The following is a 23434-nucleotide window of genomic DNA, read 5'->3' as shown; positions in this document are numbered from 1 at the left end:
TCTTCAGCTAAATAGAAAAGTTTCCTTCTAAATCTGTAAGATCCATTAACTCTAGACATAATGTGCCTGTTATAAGTGATTTATATTGGGAGAATGAAGGAGGCTTGTATATTTTTGGATGTTTTTTTTTTTTTTTCTTCTGCAGGAAACAATCACTGTTTAACATATCTTTCTTGGGCAGCTCGTTGTCTCCTATTACTTGATACACATTACTGACTTTTAAGAGGTAGGGAGAGGGGCTGGGGACAGAATGAGTAAAGCAGGATTCATGCAAAAGATGTCCACCCATAATTCACATGATATACTGGAACTCCTAGTTCTTCTCCTGTCAGAACCAACTCATGTACTGTGTGTTTAGGAGATTTTTATGAGATTTAATTGTTTCTTTCTCTTATTTAAAATCTTAAATGTATTATTATAAAGTATAAAATATGAACAATTCTCTACTAGAATTTGAACACTTCTGTATCTTGGTTTGTAGAGTCTTTCTTCATAATTATGCAAAGACATTTTCATGGAGAGTTTATTGTCATTTTCAGCAAAATTATGAAGAAAAATTCCTTTTTTTTCTTTCTTTTTGAAGCTAGACTCCATGCCCAATGTGGGGCTTGAATTCATAACTCTGAGATCAAGAGTTGCATACTCTACCAACTGAGACAGCCAGGCTCCCCTTAATTAATTAGTTAATTAATATTTGAGAGAGAGAGAGAGAGAGAACACAAGCGGGGGAGAAGGAGAGAAAGAGAATCCCAAGCAGGCTCCATGTTCAGTGTGGAGCTCGACGTGAGGCTCATGACGTGAGCTGAAACGAAGAGTCAGATGCTCAACTGACTGAGCCACCCAGGTGCCCCAGTTCTTAGCTTTTAATGTTCTATATTTTAAATCAAAGTCTAGTCTTAAAAGATACACTGTTTTTATACCATGCATTTGAATCTTATATTTGCTTGAGTTTATAAGTAACATTTTACAGCATTTTTTATTATGAAAAACTGTGACACATATAAAAATAGAATAGTATTCATCACTGAACTTTAAATGTTGTAAATTCATGGAAAATCTTGTTCAACTATATATCCCTCTGTTATTAACTATCCCCCCCCCGTTGTTATTTTTTATGTTATTTTTAATGAAATCTAATGTATATGTAGAAGAGTACAAATGGTAGGTCTACATCTTGATGAATTTTTGCATCTTGTATTATTTGAAGCCATTCTGTCATATTATCTATATATTTCACTCATAATTTTAAAGAAATAAAATTGCATTGACCAACTTCATATAATGAAACTATCTCCATATACTTTGGTATATTAATAACAAGCTTTCTGAATTATGTAATTCAGTAGACTACTAAAAAACAGTTGTTCTTCCTAGTGAAAATATCTGATTGTTGTTTATATCTTAAGCAGATAGGAGGTGGGGAGGTCAGGAGTCCTTGCAGGAAGGTAACTTTTTTTTTCTGTTGTGAACAAATGATAGTTTTTTAGTCCTTCCCTTCTTTCTTTGTACAATTCAAGCACTTTTTGCATCCAGAAAATCTGCCCAAATTCTTCAGTTACTTTCACGTTCAAACAATCCAGCATGTGAAATGATCTGGGCGGGGGGTGCGGTGAAGGGAGACAGTGACAACTGAGAAAGTTAATATGTTACCTTTTCATTTTTCTGTCCTAGATAGTGGGCTAGGTAGGCCTGTGACAGGCCTTTCTAGGAAGGAAAGGAAAGGAAAGGGGAAGGGGAAGGAAGGAAGGAATACAGAGCAATAATAGAAGGGTTCATACAGACATACATACAAGGAAAGAAGAAGGGAGGAGAGAGGGGAGCTGGCAGAGAGGAAGAATGGGAAAGGAAAGGAAAGAAGGCTTGCTTAACCTCAGGGCACTTTCTGATCCAACGTAGACTGCACTTCAGAGACTGGAGCACTCCTGTCCTTTGAAAACTCACCAGAGATTCCGAACGTAAGATCTGCTTTATTCCTTTCTCTTGCAGATTGGAAAAGAGCTCTCTGGTGTTTATTATAGTTAAATTAAATTATACAGGTATAATGAAAGAATTAAGGTGTCCCATGGAAATGTCTTCTATGAACTTGTTATTTTTTCATAATATCACATTTTTGAAGAAAGTAAAAATATGAGAAACCAAGTAGGCAGGATAGAAAGTCTGGGCAGGGAGGGTATAAATCCTTCTATTCATCCTGCTGTACACTCATGGCTTCCGCAGCATGATGCTGGCAGTCACAGCCTGTCACACTGGCCCACACCGCTTCACCAGGGCATGTAGTGATATGTTCTTCAAATCCTGGACAACTGAGGGCAACCAGACCAGCCAAGGAAATGATTTGCATGTTGAGGCATGGTGTTCTGGACTGTAATCAGCCTTTGTTATGGTCTTGAATGACTATTTTCTTAGCTAAAAAGCTATATGAAATTATGTTTGCTTCAAGCCTGAAAAAGAAAACTTTCACACTTAATTCCAAGTTGTATAGACTTGTTTCGATAATGCTGGATTGTGGATGCTTTTACTTCCCATGTTTTGAGTGGCATCCGTATTTAACCATGTCCCAAATCACAAATACCTTTAGCATTTTCCTCAGGATAAAAATATAGAGGAGATAAAAACCGAACTTACTGGTTTTGATGCATTTTAATAGTCCCAGACTGTTTCGGAAGTTAGATTTGAACTTGAAAGTTAGATTTTAACCTTCTATGTTGATAAATAAAAGTTGCCAGTTGTAGAATTATAAAAGAATTTCAAACACACTTAAGGGGAACAATAGTTTTAGATTCTTAGTCATTTCTTCATCTTACCACTCCCTATATGAAAAATTTGAGAAGCTGCTTACTATTAGTTCTAAGTGATCTCTGGGGAAATTTGCCGTATCGTTTTCAAGCCAGTGCTCCAACTGAAATTCTGGGCTTGGTGAACACTCCTCATTCTTCGGTATTAGGACAACCTGCAAAGAAGTCTTCTCCAGTCACTGCCATACTTTTCAGTTTATTTCTCATTCTACTCTTGCTCTTAACCCTGTTATCTCTTTACATCCTGGGCCTGGATGCCTGGGCTGCCCTCCACTTAGCCTTTGCACTGTGCTTGTACAGCGATCAAACTTTTCATATGCCCCCCTGCTTTCATGTATGTTCCCTCTCCCTTTGTCTTAAATAAAACTTTGCTCCCTCCCTGCAAACCTGCATGTTGGGGGCAAACTTTTTTAGGAGACCACTCCCCCGACTCACCGAGAAGGTGGGTAAAGGGATACGACTTCAGACTGTTGTTCCGTTCCAGGCACCATCCTCGGCTCTGCACTGGCTGGCTGTCAGCCTACAGCATTCTCTCTGCAGCCTGTTTTCTCTCCAGGCCTGTGTCGACCTCTGTCTTTGACACCTAGAGTGTTTCTTCCCTCTCTACTTCTTTTCTACTGCCATCAGCAAGTTCAAGATCTATATTGTTGACTTCCTTGAGACTCCTTCCTCATAGTTGCTTGTGACTGCCATCTTTCCTATATAAACCTACCTGCTACCTTAGAACACAATTCTGGGGCATGTTGAACCTTGCTGCTATTTGGAATGCCAAGGTCTCAACCTTTGTGCTGACTATATTCCTGCCTTTTCATACTTTTGTATTTCTTCATAAATCTGTGTGCTCTCTGATGCCAGTACCCCAGTAATCTTTTGGCTGTTCCACCTAGACTCAATGGTCAGTCATTTCAAAGCTACCCTCTTTATGCACCTAACTCCACCCAGACTGCTGGGGGTGATAAGCTCAGTGCGATGTAACCCCTGCTTACAAGGAGTTTATGGGCCAGTAATATTCCACTTACACCCAGATTCACTATATCCACATTTTGCCTTATTCTCTTGTAAAAGTAGTTCCTGTAACTTTTTTTTGTTTTGTTTTCCTTTCCAATCAATTTGCTTTAGTCATTTGCTCACTCTTCTGTAATTTAGGCTAGGAATCACTGCTTGGAGTAAACATCTGTCAAAATAAGCCCATGATTTTGAAGCCTGCCTTTTTGAAAGAAACTTGTGTTAAGAGAGTATTTTTTATTTTTTGTTTTTTGTTTTTAATGTTTAATTTTAAGAGAGAGACACAGTGCAAGTAGGGAAGGGGCAGAGAGAGAGAGGGAGACACAGAATCCGAAGCAGGCTTCAGGCTCTGAGCCGTCAGGACAGAACCCAGTGCAGGACTCAAACTCACCAACCGAACCGTGAGATCATGACCTGAGCCGAAGTCTGATGCTTAACCGACTGAGCCACCTAGACACCCAAGAGGGTGGTTTTAATTAATAGTATTACTAGCTTAGATTGTGTGATATGCAATAAAGAATAGGTGCTGATTATTTGAGGGTCTATTGCAATGTTAATTTACTACTACAGAAGATTCTTCCTTTGGAGAACTGTGAAAGAATTTGATGTACAGCACTTCTTGAATTCATGCCAAGTTAATTGATGCTTCTTACAAGAATTAATCATTTTTATATTTTTACATTCATTATGGTCCTCATTTGTGTCCTGGTAAACATGCAGTCTCTTCTGCTCTGCTTTGTTGATAGTTTTTCTCATTGAGATGAGTTAGCTGTTTTTAGATATTACCAAAGCTATCTGTGTTAATGGAGTTGCTGGATATATATATGTAATTTTTTTTCCCCAGAGACTAAATAGTATTCAGAATGAAAGAATCACAGAGTATTAGCACTTGTAGGAACCTTAGCAGTTATCTGCTAAGATAACTTTTGTTTTATTAATTAGGAAGATGAAGACCAGAGAGACTTTTATTTTCCCAAAAATACTTTCTCTCTCAGGGATGAGCTGTTTGTGTGTTAAAATACTATTGTTATCCATGCACTTACCTCACTTCTCAGATGGAATTCTGCGCCAGATGGAATATAGAGAAATTATAGGAATTCTTCATGGCTTAATTTTGATCAACAAGGTGTTTGGTATTGAGAAATCAAACCTAAAGGGTACTTTGTGGCTTATCACTGTGTACAGAATGGAACAAGAAAAACTTTGGACATTTATTATCAATTTCATTGGACTTAATTTTGGATGAGAGACCAGAACTAATGAACCCAATAAACCTGGTGTAACAAATCCTATGGGTTGTCTTTATTTTTTTATTTTTATTTTTTCAGAATTTTTTAAATTTAAATTTTGGTTAATATACAGTGTAATACTGGTTTCAGGAGTAGAAGTCAGTGATGCATCGCTTACATACAACACCCAGTGCTCATCACAATAAGTGCCCTCTGTAATGCCCATCACCCATCTAGCCCATCTCCCACCTACCTCCCTCCATCAACCTTCAGTTTGTTCTCTGTCATTAAGAGTCTCTTGTGATTTGTTTCCATCTCTTCTCTTCCCCTTCCCATGTTCTTCTATTTTGTTTCTTAACTTCCATATGACTGAAATCATATGATATTTGTCTTTCTCTGATTAACTTATTTCACTTAACATAATACATTCTAGCTCCATCCACATTGTTGCAAGTGGTAAGATTTCATTTTTTTGATGACTGAGTAATATTCCATTGTGTATATGCACCACATCTTTTTTTTTTTTTAAGTTTATTTATTTTTAAGAGAGAATGCAAGCAGAGGAGGGGCAGAAAGAGGGGAAGAATCCCAAGAAGGCTTTGTACTGTGAGCACCAAGACCGAAGCGGGGCTTGAACTCACGAAACCATATGATCATGACCTGAGCTGAAATCAAGTGTCAGACACTTAACTGACTAAGCCACCCAGGTGCCCCAACACATCTTTATCCATTCATCAGTTGATGGATATTTGGGCTCTCTATATAATCTGGTTATTGTTGATAATGCTGCTATAAACATCGGAGTGTATGTATCCCTTTGAATCTGTATTTTTGTCTTCTTTGGATAAATACCTAATAGTGCAATTGCTGTATCATAGGGTACTCATTTCTTGATAAGTTTATTTTAGTTGCAGAAGGGAAGCAGACAGCAAAGTGCAGCTGTCCTACTAGAGAGTGAAGAGAATCCTTACCAATAAGGAAGAATACATCTGTATATCCTATATGTACAATATATGTGTTTAATGTATATTGCATATTCATGGTGTAGTCTGTACTGCTGGGAATTATGCCCTACTGCAGTCATGGGATTTTTTTTTTTAGAAAAAAAGGAACTGATTGTTGAATGCCAGTTTAACTAGCTTGGTTTTAGGGGCGCCTGGGTGGCTCAGTCGGTTAAGCGTCCGACTTCGGCTCAGGTCATGATCTCGCGGTCCATGGGTTCGGGCCCCACGTCGGGCTCTGTGCTGACAGCTCAGAGCCTAGAGCCTGTTTCAGTTTCTGTGTCTCCCTCTTTCTCTGACCCTCCCCTGTTCATGCTCTCTCTCTGTCTCAAAAATAAATAAATGTTAAAAAAATTTTTTAACTAGCTTGGTTTTACTCAGCAGCGGTGGTAAACTAGTAAGAGCAAGTTACTGAAGTCACAGTGAAAGCTCTGTGCTGTTAAACAAGAGTAATCTGTCAGCATGTCAGTGAAAGGATTGGAAACAATAGTTGAAGTTGGCAACAGAGAACCATGATAATGAAGATAGAGAGGAGGTGACTGAAGCAAGATTGGGGATGTGGAAACTAACCCTGGATGTGAGTAAAGGAAACACACTAAACTCTGACGTGATCTGCCCTTTAGCATTACATTTTAAATAAATATTTTGTGAGTGCATTTTAGTGTGTGCATATTTCCAGTTTGCAGTAGCTGTTAATTAATACCTTACCTTGCTGAGGTGCAGCAAGCTGAATCAGAATTCATTCAGTGAAAAGAAAGAAGTTCTTATCTTGGCTTATGACAAGTATTAGGTTTGTATTAGCCAAACCAATCCAAAGATGTTAGGGTTTTAGTTGATAGTGTATTCAATAATAGTACTGTAACTGTGTCTGGAAAGATGTATGGTGATTATCTCATTCTGTTCTTCCCGGGTCGGACCGTATCTGTGAAATTGAGTTCATTTTCAGGTTACATATTTTGAGAGAGACTGACAAACCGAAGACCCCAAATGATATTATACAAGGAATGCTTGAAAGACTTAAGAGTTACAGACCTTGGGAGGGAAATTTGGGAGAATATAATGCTCTGTAAAAGTCTGAAGGAATTTCATGGGCAAGAGAGAGTAATCTTGTTCTGTGGTGGGCAGAGTTAGAATCAGTGCTACAGAATCAGAGGGGAAAATATTTTAGTGCAACATAAAGCAGAACTTCCACTTACAGTCAGTGTTCAAGAATGGTGTGAATGCCTTGATGTCTGCTGATATCTGTGAACTATACCAGATATCCACTGAATATAAAAGTTTTAGAGATTACCCTGACATAATAAAAGTTGTGTCTGGGGACCTTTCAGATTCCTTACCCCACTAAATCTTATGATTTTCTATGGCATTACAGAGAAAGAATCAATAGGATTTGTGAAACAATTTATTTTCAGGTTTAAAGGGAGGAAGGGATGTACAAGGGGGAAAAGGGGAGTTCTTTAATGGCTATAGAGCTGCATATTTTCAAGATGAAAAAGTTGTGGAGATCTGTTTCATAACAATCTAAGTGTACTTAAAACTACTGAACTGTATACTTAAACATGGTTAAGATGCTAAATTTTATGTTATATGTTTTACTGTAATAAAAAAGAAAAGGGAGTGAGGAATCAACTGAGATTTCATTTAGCCTTGGAATCAGTGTGGGTAGGAGAGCCATTAAGACACAAAAGGAGTACAGGAGAGCAAGCAGGTGTTTGGAGGAAGGTACTGACCCTGTTTGAGGTGTAGGTGGGTCTTAGTCTTGATGGCTTAAGGGAGAATGAACAGTGAAATGCACTATCAATTTTAGAAGTTCTCCCACTGGGCAAGTTTATTAGCAATAAGCAAAGACAGCAGGCTAGTAGAAGACCTTGATTTATTTTGAGGAGATAATCAGACCTAGCTAAGAATCCAGCCAAGGAGTAGAAAAATGCACAATGATGAAAAATTAAGACAGTACAGCTCAAAGCAGGCCATTGTAAGTGGCCTAAAGTGGTGAATAAAGTGAGGGTTTTAGAGGACTGCTTATGTGTATTGCTGGGTACCCAGTAAGGGGTGGATCTGTCTGTTTAAAAGAGCCATGATGGAGATCATGTGGGGACTAACAGCTGGAAATTCAAATACTGAGTTTGGGGAGAGAGGTTGGATCTGGGAGCAACCATACTGGAGTGCTAGTTAAAGATAACTGGGACACAAAAATGTGGATGAGATACTTAAGGGAGAAGAAGCAGAGAATGAAAAGAGGGCTCAGGGCAGTCAGAACTGTAAGTAATACCCAGTTTTAGGGAGCTGAAGGAGACAGACTGAGTGATCAGAAAGATTAGAGGGGCACCTGGCTGGCTCAGTTCGTAGAGCATGTGACTCTTGTTCTTGGGGTTATGAGTTCAGGCTTGAACTCACATGTTGGGTATAGAGATTACTTAAAAAAATAAAATCTTTTAAAAATTTTTTTCAAAAAAGTATTAATAGAATCCAGACTGGGAGAGAGTGACCTTAGGGTTAAACACTGTGCAGGGGTTGAGAAGTTTTAATCTCAAGAAAAGGACTTCCAAAGAACAAATTCAGGGGAAGAAGGATGGGCCAAAGGCTGTGTTACAACAGATAAAGACGTGAGTGTGAATCAAAATACAGAGGCTTCATTATTAAGATCTGCCCTAAAGAAGTTTGGCATAAAGGCCAGCAAAGTGGGGCAGTGGCCCAGGATGAGGAGGGTAAGCAGTTGTTTTTTTCTTAGGACAGCATTTGTCCACTGAAGTCAAGACAGTAAAATACATCGATTGTCTATAGCAATGCTTTTCTTTCTTATTGGGGAAGAAAACTAGGCCTAGTTTGAGAATATTTTGGGTTTTTTTTCTTTGTTTTAAAAATTTTAATCATTAATATTTTCATATGATTAAAAACCTTTTTTTTTTTTAAGTTTAATTTGAAAGAAAGAGCACAAGCAGGTGAAGGGCAGGGAGAGAGAGAGAGAGAGAAAATCTCAATCAGGCTCCACACTGTCAGTGCAGAGACTGATGCAGGGCTCAAACCCACACACTGCGGCATCATGCTCTGAGCCAAAATTAAGAGTCAGATGCTTAACCCACTGAGTCACCCAGGTGCCCCTGAAACATTTTTATTTTATCACAGTGGCATAAGACATCCCTTGTTTTTGCCCCACCACCCCCAACAACAAATATTCTGTATCTATCCATGAACAAAGTGTTGCATATTTCCATATGTTTTCATATTACTAATAATTAGGATCTTTTCATTTCAGCTTGATGAATTCCTGTCAACATTTCTTTTTTTTAAAGTTTATTTTTGGGAGAGAGAGAGAGCGAGAGAGAGCGAGCGCACAATCGGAGGGTAGGGTGGGCAAAGAGAGAGAGAGAGAGAGACACAGAATCTGAAGCAGACTCTAGGCTCTGAGCTGTCAGCACAGAGCCTGATGCAAGGCTCTAACTCACAAACTACAAGATCATGACCTGAGTCAAAGTCGGACACTCAACTAACTGACTGAGCCACCCAGGCACCCCTGTCAGCATTACTAAGGCAGGTCTAGTGATGGTGAATTACCTTAGCTTTTTTATCTGGGAAAGTATTTCTCCTACATTTATGAAGGACAACTTTGCCAAATATTCTTGGTTGGCAGTTTTTTTTGTGTTTGTTTTCTCTCAGCACCTTGAATAGATCATCCCACTCTCTCCTAGCCCATACGGTTTTTGCTGAGAAATCTCCTTGATAGCCTTATGGGAACTCCCTTGTGTGTTACAAGGTCCCCCCCCCCTCCCTTTTTTGCTTTTAAGATTATCCTCGGAATCTCTAGCAGGGCTGAAAGAAGGTATTACTCCAGTTAAGATTGGAGGAGATGATTGCACTTCAGATGTAAAGACAGCAGCACACAACGCCAAGAAACATGAAAAATCAAGATAACATGACACCACCAAAAGATTATAGCAATCTTCCCATAACCAAACCCAAAAACATTGAGATCTGTGATTTTCCTGATAAAGAATTCAAAGTAGCTGTTTTAAGAAAACTCAATGAGCTACAAGAAAACACAGATAATTCAGTGATTTCAGGAAAACAATACATGAATAAAATGAAAAGTTTAACAAAAAGAAATCATAAAAAAAAGTTTTGGAGCTGAAGAATTCAGTGAATGAAATGAAAAATGCAGTGGAGAGCAACAACAACAGACTTGATCAAGCAGAAGAAAGAACCCGTGAAATTGAAGACAGGAAGTTTGAAACTATCTAGTCTGAGGAGAACAAGGGAAAAAGAATGCAAGAATACATGATCTATGAGAGACCATCAAAAGGACCAACTGGTGAATCACTGTAGTTGAGAAGGAGAAGAAAGGGAGAAGGGGCAGAAAGTTTATTTAAAGAAATAATGGCTGAGAACTACCCGAATCTGGACGAAGATTTGGATATTTAATTTAAGTTCATGAAGCTTTTGTATGACACCAAACAAAATCAACTTAAAGAAATTTTCTTCAAGACACATTATAATAAAGCAGTCAAAAATCAAAGACAAATCAGTAATCAAAAACTCCCCAAAAGAAAAGTCCATGACCATATGGCTTCACTGATGAATGCTATCAAACATTTAAAGAATTAGCACTAATCCTCCAATTCTTCCAAAACATAGAAGAGGAGGGAATATTCCCAAACTCATTTTGCAAGGGTTAAAACTACCAAAGCCAGATAAGGACATTATCTGAGAATACTGTCTGAGAATTTCATTGAGCCCAGGCATTCCTGTTCTTCCAGGCATTCTGAGGAAAGCCACCTGGGAGAGAGCCATAGTGAGCTCCTGATTGTCCTCTGGCTTTTTCCTTCCTCTGGACTCTCTCGTGTTCTTCCAGAGAATGAGAAAGCTATAGCCCGATATCACTGATGAATATAGATGCAAAAGTTCCCATTGAAATATTAGCAAACTGATTTCAACAGCTCATTAGAAGAATCATACATCATGATCAAATGAGATTTATCCAGAGGATTCAAACATAGTTCAACATCTGCAAATCAATACATGTGGTACAACACATGAATAGAATGAAGGATAAAAATTATGTGATCGTCTCAGATGCTGAAAAAGTATTTGACAAAATACAGCATCCTTCCATGAGACAAACTCTCAACAAATTAGGTACAGAAGGAGCATACCTTAATATATTAAACCTTAATATAGTAAAGGTCATGTATGACAAACACATAGCTAACATCATACTCAGCAGTGAAAGAGCTGAAAAGTTTTCCTTCAAGATCAGGAACAAGACAAGGATGCCCACTCTTACCACTCCTATTCACCATAGTACTGGAAGTCCTAGCCAAGCAATCAGGCAAGAGAGAGAAATAACAGGTATTGAATTGGAAATGAAGAAGTAAAATTGTCTTTGCAGATGATATGATCTCATATATATAGAAAATCCTAAGATTCCATAAAAAAAAAACTTAGAACTAATCAACAAATTCAGTGAAGTTATGTGATACAAAATCAACACGCAAACTTGACTTTCTGTATGCTAACAATGAAATATCTGAAAAACAGATAAACAATCCCGTTTGTAATAGCATCAAAAACAACAAAATACTTAGGAATAAATTTAACCAAAGAGGTGAAAGGTCTGTACATTGAAAACTGCAAGACTTAGATGAAAGAAATTGAAAAAGATACAAATAAATGGAATGACATCCTGTGTTCATGAATCAGAAGAATTAATATTATCAAAATGTCCATACCATCCAAAGCTACCTATAGATTCAGTACAGTCCGTATCAGAATGCCAGTGGTATTGTTCAACAAATAGAAAAAAAAATTCCTAAAAATTTTATGGAATCACAAAGGACTCCAAATAGCCAAAGCAATCCTTCTTAAGAAAGAAGAACAGCTTCCTTCCACATGGTCATGCAGAGCTAGTACCCACGCCTGGAATTAGCCACAACCTTAGTCGTGCCCACCGCCTGCCACCTCTGGACCATGGACCATGGACCCCGCAAAGTGAGGAAGCTTTGGGGCCTTTGTGAAAATGTGTAAGCAGGACCCGAGGGTTCTACACACTGAGGAAATGTGTTTTCCATGAGTGAGTGGAGCACCTGCTACCCATAAAACTAAATGAGAAGACCATATCGAGGAAGAAAACACAGTGAGAAGGCAGAGGAAAACAAAGACAGATGAACCTTCAAGTGAGGAAAATGATCTAGAAATTGACAATGGTGGTGTGATTGAACCGGATACTGATGCCCCTCAAGAAATGGGGGATGAAAATATAGAGATAACTGAGGAAATGATGGATCAGGCAAATGATAGAACGGTGCCTGCCATTGATGCCCTGAATGATGGTGAACTACAGAAAGCCATTGACTTGTTCACAGATGCCATCAAGCTGAATCCTCGCTTGGCTGTTCTGTATGTCAAGAGAGCCAGTGTCTTCATCAAATTACAGAAGCCAAATGCTGCCATCCGAGACTGTGATAGAGCTATTGAAATAAATCCTGATTCAGCTCAGCCTTACAAGTGGTGAGGGAAAGCACCACAGACTTCTGGACTACATGATCTTGCCCTTACTTGTAAACTGGATTATGATGAAGATGCTAGTGCAATGCTGAAAGAAGTTCAACCAAGGGCCCAGAAAATTGCTGAATATCAAACAAAGTATGAGCAAAAACTGAAAGAGCAAGAGATCAAAGAAAGAATAGAAAGGGTTAAGAAGGCTCTGGAAGAACATGAGAGAGCCCAGAGGGAGGAAGAAGCCAGAGGACAATCAGGAGCTCACTATGGCTCTTTCCCGGATAACTTTCTTCTTAATGCCTGGTAATTTTCCTCAAGGAATGCCTGGAATGGCAGGAATGCCTGGGCTCCATGAAATTCTCAGTGACCCAGAAGCCATGCAGTATCCAGAAGTTATGGTGGCCTTCCAGGATGTGGCCCAGAACCCAGCAAATATGTCTGGATATCAGAGCAACCCAAATGTTATGAATCTCATGGGTAAATTGTCAGCCAAATTTGGAGGTCAGGCATAATGCCCTTCTGACAAATAAAGCCCTTGCTGAAGGAAAAGCAATGTAGACCACCTATTGGATGCTGCAATAATACAAACCCTGGAGGAGAAGGAGTCAGCGTCCCTCTGACCTTCTCATGGAGAAAGCTGGGGTGCTGTGAAGATAATCCCTACCCTTCTGCCTCGCATGCAACTGAAACATTTTACCGTGGCTTGCCATTGGGTTCATTCAGATAATGATTTCCTACTGGGAATTACAAACTTTAAACACTTTTTCAACCTTAAAAATATTTTAAAACATATTTAAAGGGGGTGTTAACCCCTACGTTTTTCTTTACTAATGATTTCAGTTTTTTCCCTTTGGGTTAATTGGGCAAGGAAGATACTTTTCAGTATGGAAGATTTACTGCTCAGCTTGAGTGAAATAGAGGTTTATTAGCAGGAGGCAAATATAACATTTAAATAGATGCAGTTTGAGTTGGATATATGATTACTGAGGCATTTTGACTTGTTTTTTTAAGTGCTTTATTTTTTAAACATGATTTATTTCAATAAAACCTTTGGGACCACCAGTATTGCAGTAGGACCTGGGTAGGGGCCGGAAGTACTGGCAGAACAGCAGCAACCTTGCTCCTTTTATGTGGCGTTGCCCTTGTGCAGATGCATTTACGCTTACCCTGGTGAGGGCATGATTTTTATAATGCTGCAGTAGGGTTGGATTTCTTAGTTGAGTTCTTGTCTGATACAGAAAATAAATGTTTCACATTATTTCCACACAGGGGAATACTTTTCTTTTTAGATTTCTGTGTTTAGAATGACCTTTCCTGGTCAGAAAATGCCCATCTCTTTGTGTGCTTTCTACTTGTTGTCACCTCCCCTCCCCGCTGCCCACCCTTACTTTTTTGGGGTTAAAAGTAGTCCTTTTTTTTGGTGGCATCATCACTGCTATCATCATTCACAGCATAATTATGCAAGCATAGGTAATGCTGGGTTTAATTTAATATGTAATACATATAGTGATTATGTAAGCAGTTGTAATTTCTTACTTGACCAAAAGATTTCATAGTTAAGTGTTAGGTTTCCCCCTCAGTGAAATGTTACCATATCAAAAGATGTTGGAAAGAGGGATTTCCTTTGTTTTTTTTGTTTTTCAATATATGAAATTTATTGTCAGATTGGTTTCCATACAACACCCAGTGCTCATCCCAAAAGGTGCCCTCCTCAATACCCATCACCCACCCTCCCCTCCCTCCCACCCCCCATCAGCCCTCAGTTTGTTCTCAGTTTTTAAGAGTCTTTTATGCTTTGGCTCTCTAAGAGGGATTCCCTTTGGTGTTTAGCCTTCTACTTATGAAATATCTGTTATAGTTGGAGTTTATCTTCCATTATTCATCTTCATATTTTGGAGAGCATGAGGTTTGAATTCATTGATATACATAGAAGGGAACCAAACTTATGGTTCAGCATGAATTATAAAATTGATGAGTTCCATGGTTCTTCAATGTGGAGTTGATGGTATTATGAGTCATTGTGCTCCTATTCAGCCCTTAAATATTACACCGTACCTCCGTCTCTCCTGTTTCTCCCTCCTTCTCCTCCAAGAATAAAGAAATGATAGATTTTCTGTTGCACATTTCACCTCTTACATTTATTAAGACTAAGTCCAGGCGTGGTACCAGGAATTGCTAAGTTTCCTCCTATCTTTCAATTTAAAGTGCTGATGTTTAAAAACAGTTTCAAGGGATAAAAGCCTCTGTACTTTGCTTATTTGAAGAGACAGTGATAGGAGCAGTGAATAAAATTCCATGGAATACATTTCTGAAATAGCACATTTCTGAAGTCATAAGTAAGTTGATTCAGGTTCTCACCCTTTGCTGTGCACAAGCAGATAGAAATGCATCTGTTGTATAAGTGAGAAAAGGCTGTCTGCTAACATGCTTTTTAAACCCTTTAAAAATACTCAGCATATAAATTTGCATTTGGGCTTGTCAGTGTTTTTTTGTTGTTGTTAATGTGTGTTCTCTCTAAAAATTTCTAATGTGTGCTGTGAATAACTCAAGAAGACCAGTTCCTTTTGGGGTCCCTTATTTAATTTACTTAATTATATATTAGCTAAGTACATTCTAACATTTCAAATATTACCATAAAGGGGTAAAAGTAAAATTTGTGGTCTTCTGAAAATGTGTCCTGTGCTTTTAATTTCCACAAATACGAAGTACCTTCATTTTCATAGAAACTCAGTATCATTTCTAAACCAGAAGTGTTTTTTTTCTTATGCTAGCAATGCTGAAAGAAAGAAAAGTAAAGGAGTTTTTTTCTGCTTAAAAATATACAGTTATTGGATTTCTAGCTACATTAAAAATAAACTATGGTTTCAGACTGGAAAAAAAGAACAAAAATGGAGGCATCACACTTTCTCATTTCAAACTATATTACAAAAGTATAATAATCAAAAGAGGGCAGTACTGGCATAAAAATTGACATTTAGGCCAATGGCACAGAATTGGGAGCCCCAAAATAACATGGTCGATTAATCTATGACAAAGGAGGCAAGAATATACATTAGGGAAAAGATAGTCTTTTTGATAAATGGTGCTGGGAAAACTGGACAGTTACATGCAAAAGAGTGTAACTGGAATTTCATTAAGCCATACACAAAAGTAAACTCAAAATGGATTAAAGAACTAAATGTAAGGCCTGAAACCGTAAAACTCCTAAAAGAAAACATAAACAATACTCTCTTTGACATCAGCTTTCACAACGTTTTGCTGGATATGTCTTCTCAGACAAGGAGAAACAAAAGCAAAAACGAAATACCAGAATTACATCAAACTAAAAACATTTACACAGTGAGAGAAACCATAAAAAAAAAAAAAAAAAAAAAAAGAATGGCAACCTACTGAATGGGAGAAGATGTTGGCAAATACTGTATCCTAAAAAGGGTTAATATGAAAAACATATAAAGAACTCATGGAACACCTGGGGGCTCAGTCAGTTAAATGTCTGACTGCAGCTCAAGTTATGATCTCGCAGTTTGTGAGTTCAAGCCCAGTGTCAGGTTCTGCGTTGATGGTGCAGACCCTGCTTAGGATTCTCTTCCTCTCTCTCTGCCCCTCCCCTGCTTGCTTGCTCTCTCTCTCTTTTTCTCTCTCTGTCTCTCAAAATAAATAAACAAAAAAAATAACTCCTATAACTCTGTAACAAAAAAACCAAATAATCTGTTTTAAAAATGGACAGAGGACCTGAATAGGCAGTTTTCCAAAGAAGGCATACAGATAACCAACAGACACATAAAAAAGTGCTTGTTCAACATCACTAATCATCAGGGAAATACAGATCAAAACCATGAAGAGATATCATCTCACACCGGTCACAATGACTAGTATTAAAAAGAAAAGAAATGAAACGCAAATGTTGGCAAGGATGTGGAGAAAAGGTGTTTTGAGTGCACGCTGGTGGGAATGTAAATACTTGCAGCCACTGTGGAAAACAGTAGGGAGGTTTCTCAAAAATTAAAGATAGAAATGTTATTTGATCCAGTAATTCCACTGCTGGATATTTACCTAAAGAAAACGAACCACCAATTTGAAAAGATATATGCAACCTTAGGTTTATTGTGGCAAAACAAAACTATATGCCTCCCCACCCCCCGAAGTTTATTGCAGCACTGTTTACAATAGCCAAGATATGGAAGCAGCCCAAGTATCTATTGATAGATGAATGGATAAAGAACAAGTAGTATATGGATACAATGAATGTGACTCAGCCATGGAAAAGAATGAAATCTTGCCACTTGCAATAATATGGATGGCCCTTTCTCAGAGAAAAACAAAAACCATATGATTTCACTTAACATACAGAATCTAAAAAACACAAAATCCACACACATAAGTCTGGAAACAGTCTCTTGAATACAGAGAACAAACTGGTGGTTGCCAGAGGTAAAAAGATAGATGGATGGGTGAAATAGTTGAAGGGGATTAAGAGGTACAAACTTGCAGTTACAAAATAAATAAGTCATAGGGATGAAAAGTTCAAATTGGAAATATACTCAGTAATAGTGTAATAACTGCATGATGGCAGATGGTAACTATACTTTCCTTGGTGAGTACTGCATAATGTATAGAATTGTTGAATCACTGTGTTATACACCTGAAACTAATATTAATATTGTCAACTCTAATAAAAAATAAATTAAAAAGATAAAATAAACTTTTTCCAACAGAAAAAAATTGTGTGTCAGATTATTTGTAAATCCACATCATTTTATAATTATCCTAGAGCTGCTTATCATTTTTAAAGTGATTTTGTAAGGAATCTTTTGTAAAGTGAATAGTTATAGGGTTTATGTAAATCCAGATTTTGAAGTGTTTCTGAAAGGGAAGCCAACTAATCGTTTCTGTGGTATGTTGAAATACATTTGAGATAAGTCTTTATTTCACCCAAGGAAGCCTTTTAACAAAATTACTATTAGAATATGGTTAATTGTGAAGACCTAGAAAATACCTAGGTTTACCTTAGAACTTAGGGATTACAATACACTTAAGAGCTATACTATTAAATCCTTACTCTCTACTGTGCCACAATGCTAGGTGCTTAGTTCATTTAATCCTCACAGCAGTCTTATTACGTAAGGTATTATTATTCTCCTTTTATAGATGAGGAAACCAAGGCTTAGAGAAATGACATAACTTGCCCAAGGTTTTCCAAGTTAGTACGTGACAGAGCTCTGATTTAACCTTGGTGTGTCTGACTCCAAAGTGCCACATTTCCTTGTGAGCTCATGTCTTATAAATGAGAGCTGGAGTTTCAGGAAGGTTACTTTGTAGATGATTTATTCTTAAAGTTGTAAAGTCATTGATTATACTAATAGTTTTTTTTTTGCCCCCTTTGGAGAAGTGGGAATATTTTATCATTGAAATCAAAGAAAGGTTTTTTTAGTATTTTAAGAATTACTAATTTTACTAGTTTTTGGAAAGGGGTTGAAAGTAAAAAATAGTGTGATTTCATCCCCAGATAAACTGCCATAGAATCCAGAGTTATCTATATTATAAATCAATTCTGTTTTTTAAATGATGGTCATATATTCAAACTGGCATTTAAAATTTCTTTGTTTAAAGTTTTCAAGTAAAGCAGGTTTCCATCCTTCCTCCATTATGTTCTAGAACCCTCTAATGTTTTACATAATACATTCAAATGTGTTAGTATATAATGCCATATATTTTTCTGATTTATGTAATCAAAAGGTTTTACTGATTTAAATACTGGTAGTCTTATTACTGTGTAAGGAATACATGTTTAAAATACCAACATAAAACACAAGTGATTCAGCTGAGTATGTGATAAGGCAGCCTTTCTGCTCATGCTTCTGCTTTGTTATTCAAGTAGAGACCACTTCCCCAGGTGAGTTTGTTTGGGCTTTGTTAGTTCTTGCTTTGAGGAAGTAATTTGTTCTTTTCATTCTTAGGTTAGATTTAGAAAAACCTCTTCTTTTTTAAAGCAGCTTGAAGCTGGATAATGGAATGTTGGTGTTAATGGATTTTATTTTTAACCTCCAAACAGAGCAGCATTTTGCAGATGTTGTCCTTAGTGAAGAATTTCTCAATCTTGGCATTGAACAAGTGTGCAGCTTAATCTCAAGCGACAAACTTACCATTTCTTCAGAAGAGAAGGTAAGGAAAAATTTTTTTCCCTAGTATATAGTGATGTAATATTTTTCCTTTCTTTATTTCACTTTGTTTTGTAACTTTGTAATCCTATATGTGTAGTGATAGCCAGTGACCTTTGATCTGTAAGGTATTAAAAACTCAGTTAGTCAACTTGATTATCTGTGCAAATTGGTGTGTTTCTTCACTCCATAGGAAGTTCCCTAAATTGCTAGACATTAGAGTTTTGTACTTGACCCCACAGCAAGTGCTTGAACACATTAAACTGAAATAAGCCCTTATGGGTGCTAGGTTTCTTCCCACAGCTAGATGTCTGTAAAAATTGTGATCTAAATGCAGTATTTCTCAGACCAAAGTAATTTCACCATCATGTGTGTTGGTGGAAGTTACCAGGGCTAATAAAGTTTAGCTTGTTCTAGACGGAATATTCGTGACCATGCTCTTTAGACTGATCTCCTACTACTTATACTCTGCCCGGCCCAGTGCTTCCCTCCTCCCTTCCAGAGCACTGTGCAACTGCTTTGTCTGGTTGTAGCCTCCGATCTCTCCACATTTTGAGCTTACCTATGTCAGCCACCTGTACCTTTCCTGTTGATGAAGAATCTTCTCTTAGTGAGTTTTATTCTTTGGATAGGTATTGTATCCTATGGGAATCAGGGCACAAAAGCTTGTGAAAGTTTGAAGGAAGTGAAACTTTCTTTCTTTCGATGCTTTACATTTAAAACGTTTTTTAAAGGGGTGCCTAGGGGCTCAGTCAGTTGAGCATCTGACTTCAGCTCAGGTCATGATCTCACGGATTGTGAGTTCAAGCCCTCCACTGGGCTCTGTGCTGACAGCTCAGAGCCTGGAGCCTGCTTCTGATTCTGTGTCCCTCTCTTGCTCTGCCTCTCTACCGCTCATGCTCTGTCTCTCTCTCAAGAATAAATAAAACATTAAAAAAAAAATTTAAACTTTTTTTTTTAAGTTTATTTATTTATTTTGAGAGAGAGAGAGCACATGCGCACGAGCAGGGGAGGGGCAGAGAGAGGGAGAGAGAGAATTCCAAGCAGACTCCGCACTGTCAGTGCAGGGTCTGATGCAGGATTCAAACTCTCAAACTGTGAGACCATGACCTGAGCCGAAATCAAGAGTCAGGTGCTTAACAAACTCAGCCACCCAGGCGCCCCCCCTTGATGCTTTACATTTAAAGTTGTATGAAATTTAGCTTTATTCCTGCCTGGGCACAAAAAGACGTATTTACTATACCATATGAAAAAACATGCAGTAAATGGTTGTTAGATGTATAATCTTAGCACTTTAGAAATACAGGGGAGAGGAAAACATCACTATTCAGACGCATACAGATGCATATTGAGTGCCTACTTTGTACCAGACACTGTCACGGAGTCCCAGATATGGCAATACTAACAAAATAGAACTCTTTACTCCACTGGAGGGACAACCAGCGGGGTAAATGGATGACTACAGAATGCTGTAGAGGGTACTGTAGGAACATTACATCATTCCAGGGATGGGAACAAGATCAGCTTGTTCCCAAAGTTATGATCCAAGTTTTTAAAAATGTTTATGAGTTTTCCAGGGAAGTCGGGATGGGTGGGAATGGGAAGGGCATTCCAGGAAGAGGTACAATACATAAATGTAAAAAAGGCATGAAAGAATAATTATATTAGGTTGGTTCTTTGTGATTAGAGTTTGGAATATGTATGGCAGAATGCTGGGAGATAAGATGGGAAAATGACATAAAATATCTTCTCAGCCGTATTAAAGAAACTTGACGTCATCCTTGTAACAAAAAGCCTTTAAAGGGTTTTAAATGGTAGGAGAATGCCATGGTAATACCTATATTATAGAACTGTCATGAAGGTTGTTTTGATTTTCCACTGCTGCATAACAAGCCACTGCAAAGTGTAGTGACACAAAACAATAACCATTTTATTATGCTCACAATTTTGTGGGCAGAATTCATTCAGGGCATATAGGAACAGTCTGTAGTGTCTGGGGCTTCAGCTGGCTTGGCTTGAATATCTGGAGATACCAGCGTGATACCAAATTAGCCGTATAGCTGGGGTTTCAGTCCGTCTGGACATCCATCCAGAATATCCATGATGGCTTCTTCATTCACTTATCTGGCTCCTGGGCTGAAGTTTGGTTGGTATCTCCCTTCCCTCTGACCTATTTCTCCCTCCCCTTCCCTACCCTCCTTCTCTGTGGCTAGCTTGGGTTCCTCATAGCATGGTGATTGATCTTAAGTAATCAGACTTATTTTTTCTTTTTAATGTTTATTTATTTTGAGAAAGAGAGAGAGAGAGCATTAGTGAACAGGGGAGGGACAGGGAGAGAGGGAGAGGGAGAATTCCAAGCAGACTCCATGCTGTCAGTGCAGAGCCTGACGTGGGGCTTGAATTCAAAGGACCATGAGATCATGACCTGAGCTGAAATCAAGAGTTGGCTACTTAACCGACTGAGCCATCCAGGTGCACCTCAAGTAATCAGACTTCTTACATGACATCTGGCTTCCCCTGAAATGAGCATTTCAAGAGACCATAATGAATGAGAAAAGCTTCTTATGACCCAGCTTCAGAAGTCACACAGTGCTGCATCTGCAATATTTTTTTTTTTTTTTTTTTGGTTACACAGGGACAGCTTAGATTCCCTGTGGGAGGTTTACTGCATAAGATGTGGATACTGAGAGATGTACTTTATTAGGGGACCAGTTTGGAGACCACCTGTCACAGTGGTGATATGCTGAATGAACAAAACCCCAGAAATGGGGTGAGGGACAGATAGGATGTTGAAGTCAAACCAGTGAGTAGTTGGATCTGATTCAGGATGGTATAAACAGGTGAAGAGAAAGCAGAGCTGAGAAATAGTAGATAGAATTTACAGGATCCTCTATTTCTAGCAGCCAACACATAGAGGTACTTGGTAGGTGCTTGCTGACCAAATAAATTAAGGAGGCATGTTCATTAAAATGTAGATTATTTTTAATTTCTCGCTCTTTTCCTGTATCAAAATAAATATTTTTTGTTCCTGGTAATCAACTTAACTATCATCATTAAGCATTTTCTACAACACTTTAAAAATTATTGATTATGTGTTCATCAGTCTGGAAGGAAATTATGTAGTCAATTATTATCTTCATATTAGCTTATTAGCTTTCTCATAGGTTTATGTTGTTAATTTGTAATGATCTTATTTCATTTTTTGAAAAAATTCAAATATTAGATTTTAACATATTCCATTGTGAGAAAAGAAAGTTCATCTATTTTGCAGACCCTCAGTTTAGAAGTGTATGGTCCACATCTATTTGTAAATCTAAAGAAATGCCAAAAATAGTTGTTTATAAGGGTATATGATTTTCATCCCACAACATCACTTTGCTTTAATATTTTGGGTGCTTTATTCCAAAGAGACTTGAAATTTATTTTTTTAATTAATTTAGTTTTTAATTTACATCCAAATTAGTTAGCATATAGTGCAACAATGATTTCAGGAGTAGATTCCTTAATGCCCCTTACCCATTTAGCCTATCCTCCCCCTCCAACAACCTCTCCACAGTAACCCTTTGTTTGTTCTCTATATTTAAGAGTCTCTTATATTTTGTCCCCCTCCCTGTTTTTATATTATTTTTGCTTCCCTTCCCTTATGTTCATCTGTTTTGCATCTTAAATTCCTCATATGAATGAAGCCTTATGATATTTGTCTTTCTGTGACTAATTTTGCTTAGCATAATACCCTCTAGTTCCATCCATGTAGTTACAAATGGCAAAATTTCATTCTTTTTGATTGCCGCGTAATACTCCGTAGTAGATATATACCACATCTTCTTTATCCATTCATCCATCGATGGACATTTGGGCTCTTTCCAAACTTTTGACTACTGTCGGTAGCACTGCTATAAACATTGGGGTGCATGTGCCCCTTCAAAACAGCATACCTGTATCCCTTGGAAAAATACCTAGTAGTGCAATTGCTGGGTCATAGGGTAGTTCTATTTTTAATTTTTTGAGGAGCCCCCATACTGTTTTCCAGAGTGCCTATACCAGTTTGCATTCCCACCAGCAGTGCAAAAGAGATCCTCTTTCTCAGCATCCTTGCCAACATCTGTCATTGCCTCAGTTGTTAAATATTTGCCATTCTGACAGGTGTGAGGTGGTATCTCATTGTTTTGATTTGTATTTTCCTGATGATGAGTGATGTTGAGCATTTCTTCATGTGTCAGTTGGCCATCTGGATGTCTTCTTTGGAGAAGTGTCTATTCATGTCTTTTACACATGTCTTCACTGGATTATTTGTTTTGTGGGTATTGAGTTTGATAAATTCTTTATAGAGTTTGGATGCTAACCGTTTATCTGATATGTCATTTGCAAATATCTTCTCCCATTCTGTCAGTTGGTTGCCTTTTAGTTTTGCTGATTGTTTCCTTTGCTGTGCAGAAGCTTTTTATTTTGACGAGGTCCCAGTAGTTCATTTTTGCTTTTGGTTCCCTTGCCTCCGGAGACATGTTGAGTAAGAAGTTCCTGTGGCCAAGGTCAAAGAGGTTTTGCCTGCTCTCTCGTTGAGGGATTTGATGGCTTCTTATTTTATGTTTGGGTCTTTCATCCATTTCGAGTTTATTTTTGTGTATGGTAGAAGAAAGTGGCCCAGGTTCATTCTTCTGCATGTCGCTGTCCAGCTTTCGCAGTACCATTTGCTGAAGAGACAGTCTTTATTCCACTGGATATTCTTTCCTGCTTTGTCAAAGATTAGTTGG

The 23434-nt window shown here is 38.0% G+C and overlaps 1 protein-coding gene and 1 pseudogene across 5 annotated transcripts in view; both read left to right on the top strand.

Annotated features, from left to right (window-relative positions):
• The window catches only part of KLHL2 (kelch like family member 2), a 120639-nt gene that overhangs the window by 70206 nt on the left and 26999 nt on the right, over positions 1-23434 (top strand). For all 5 annotated transcript variants that reach the window (XM_042983661.1, XM_042983663.1, XM_042983664.1 and 2 more), the window contains one exon: positions 18578-18687. In XM_042983661.1, coding sequence (XP_042839595.1) covers positions 18578-18687 — 110 coding nt within the window. The remainder of the gene's footprint in view (positions 1-18577; positions 18688-23434) is intronic.
• On the top strand, positions 2219-14194 carry LOC102959384 (annotated as a pseudogene).

The sequence above is a fragment of the Panthera tigris genome, chromosome B1, assembly GCF_018350195.1.
Source record: "Panthera tigris isolate Pti1 chromosome B1, P.tigris_Pti1_mat1.1, whole genome shotgun sequence".
NCBI classification, from domain to species: domain Eukaryota; kingdom Metazoa; phylum Chordata; class Mammalia; order Carnivora; family Felidae; genus Panthera; species Panthera tigris.
This window is presented reverse-complemented; position numbering and strand designations above follow the sequence as displayed.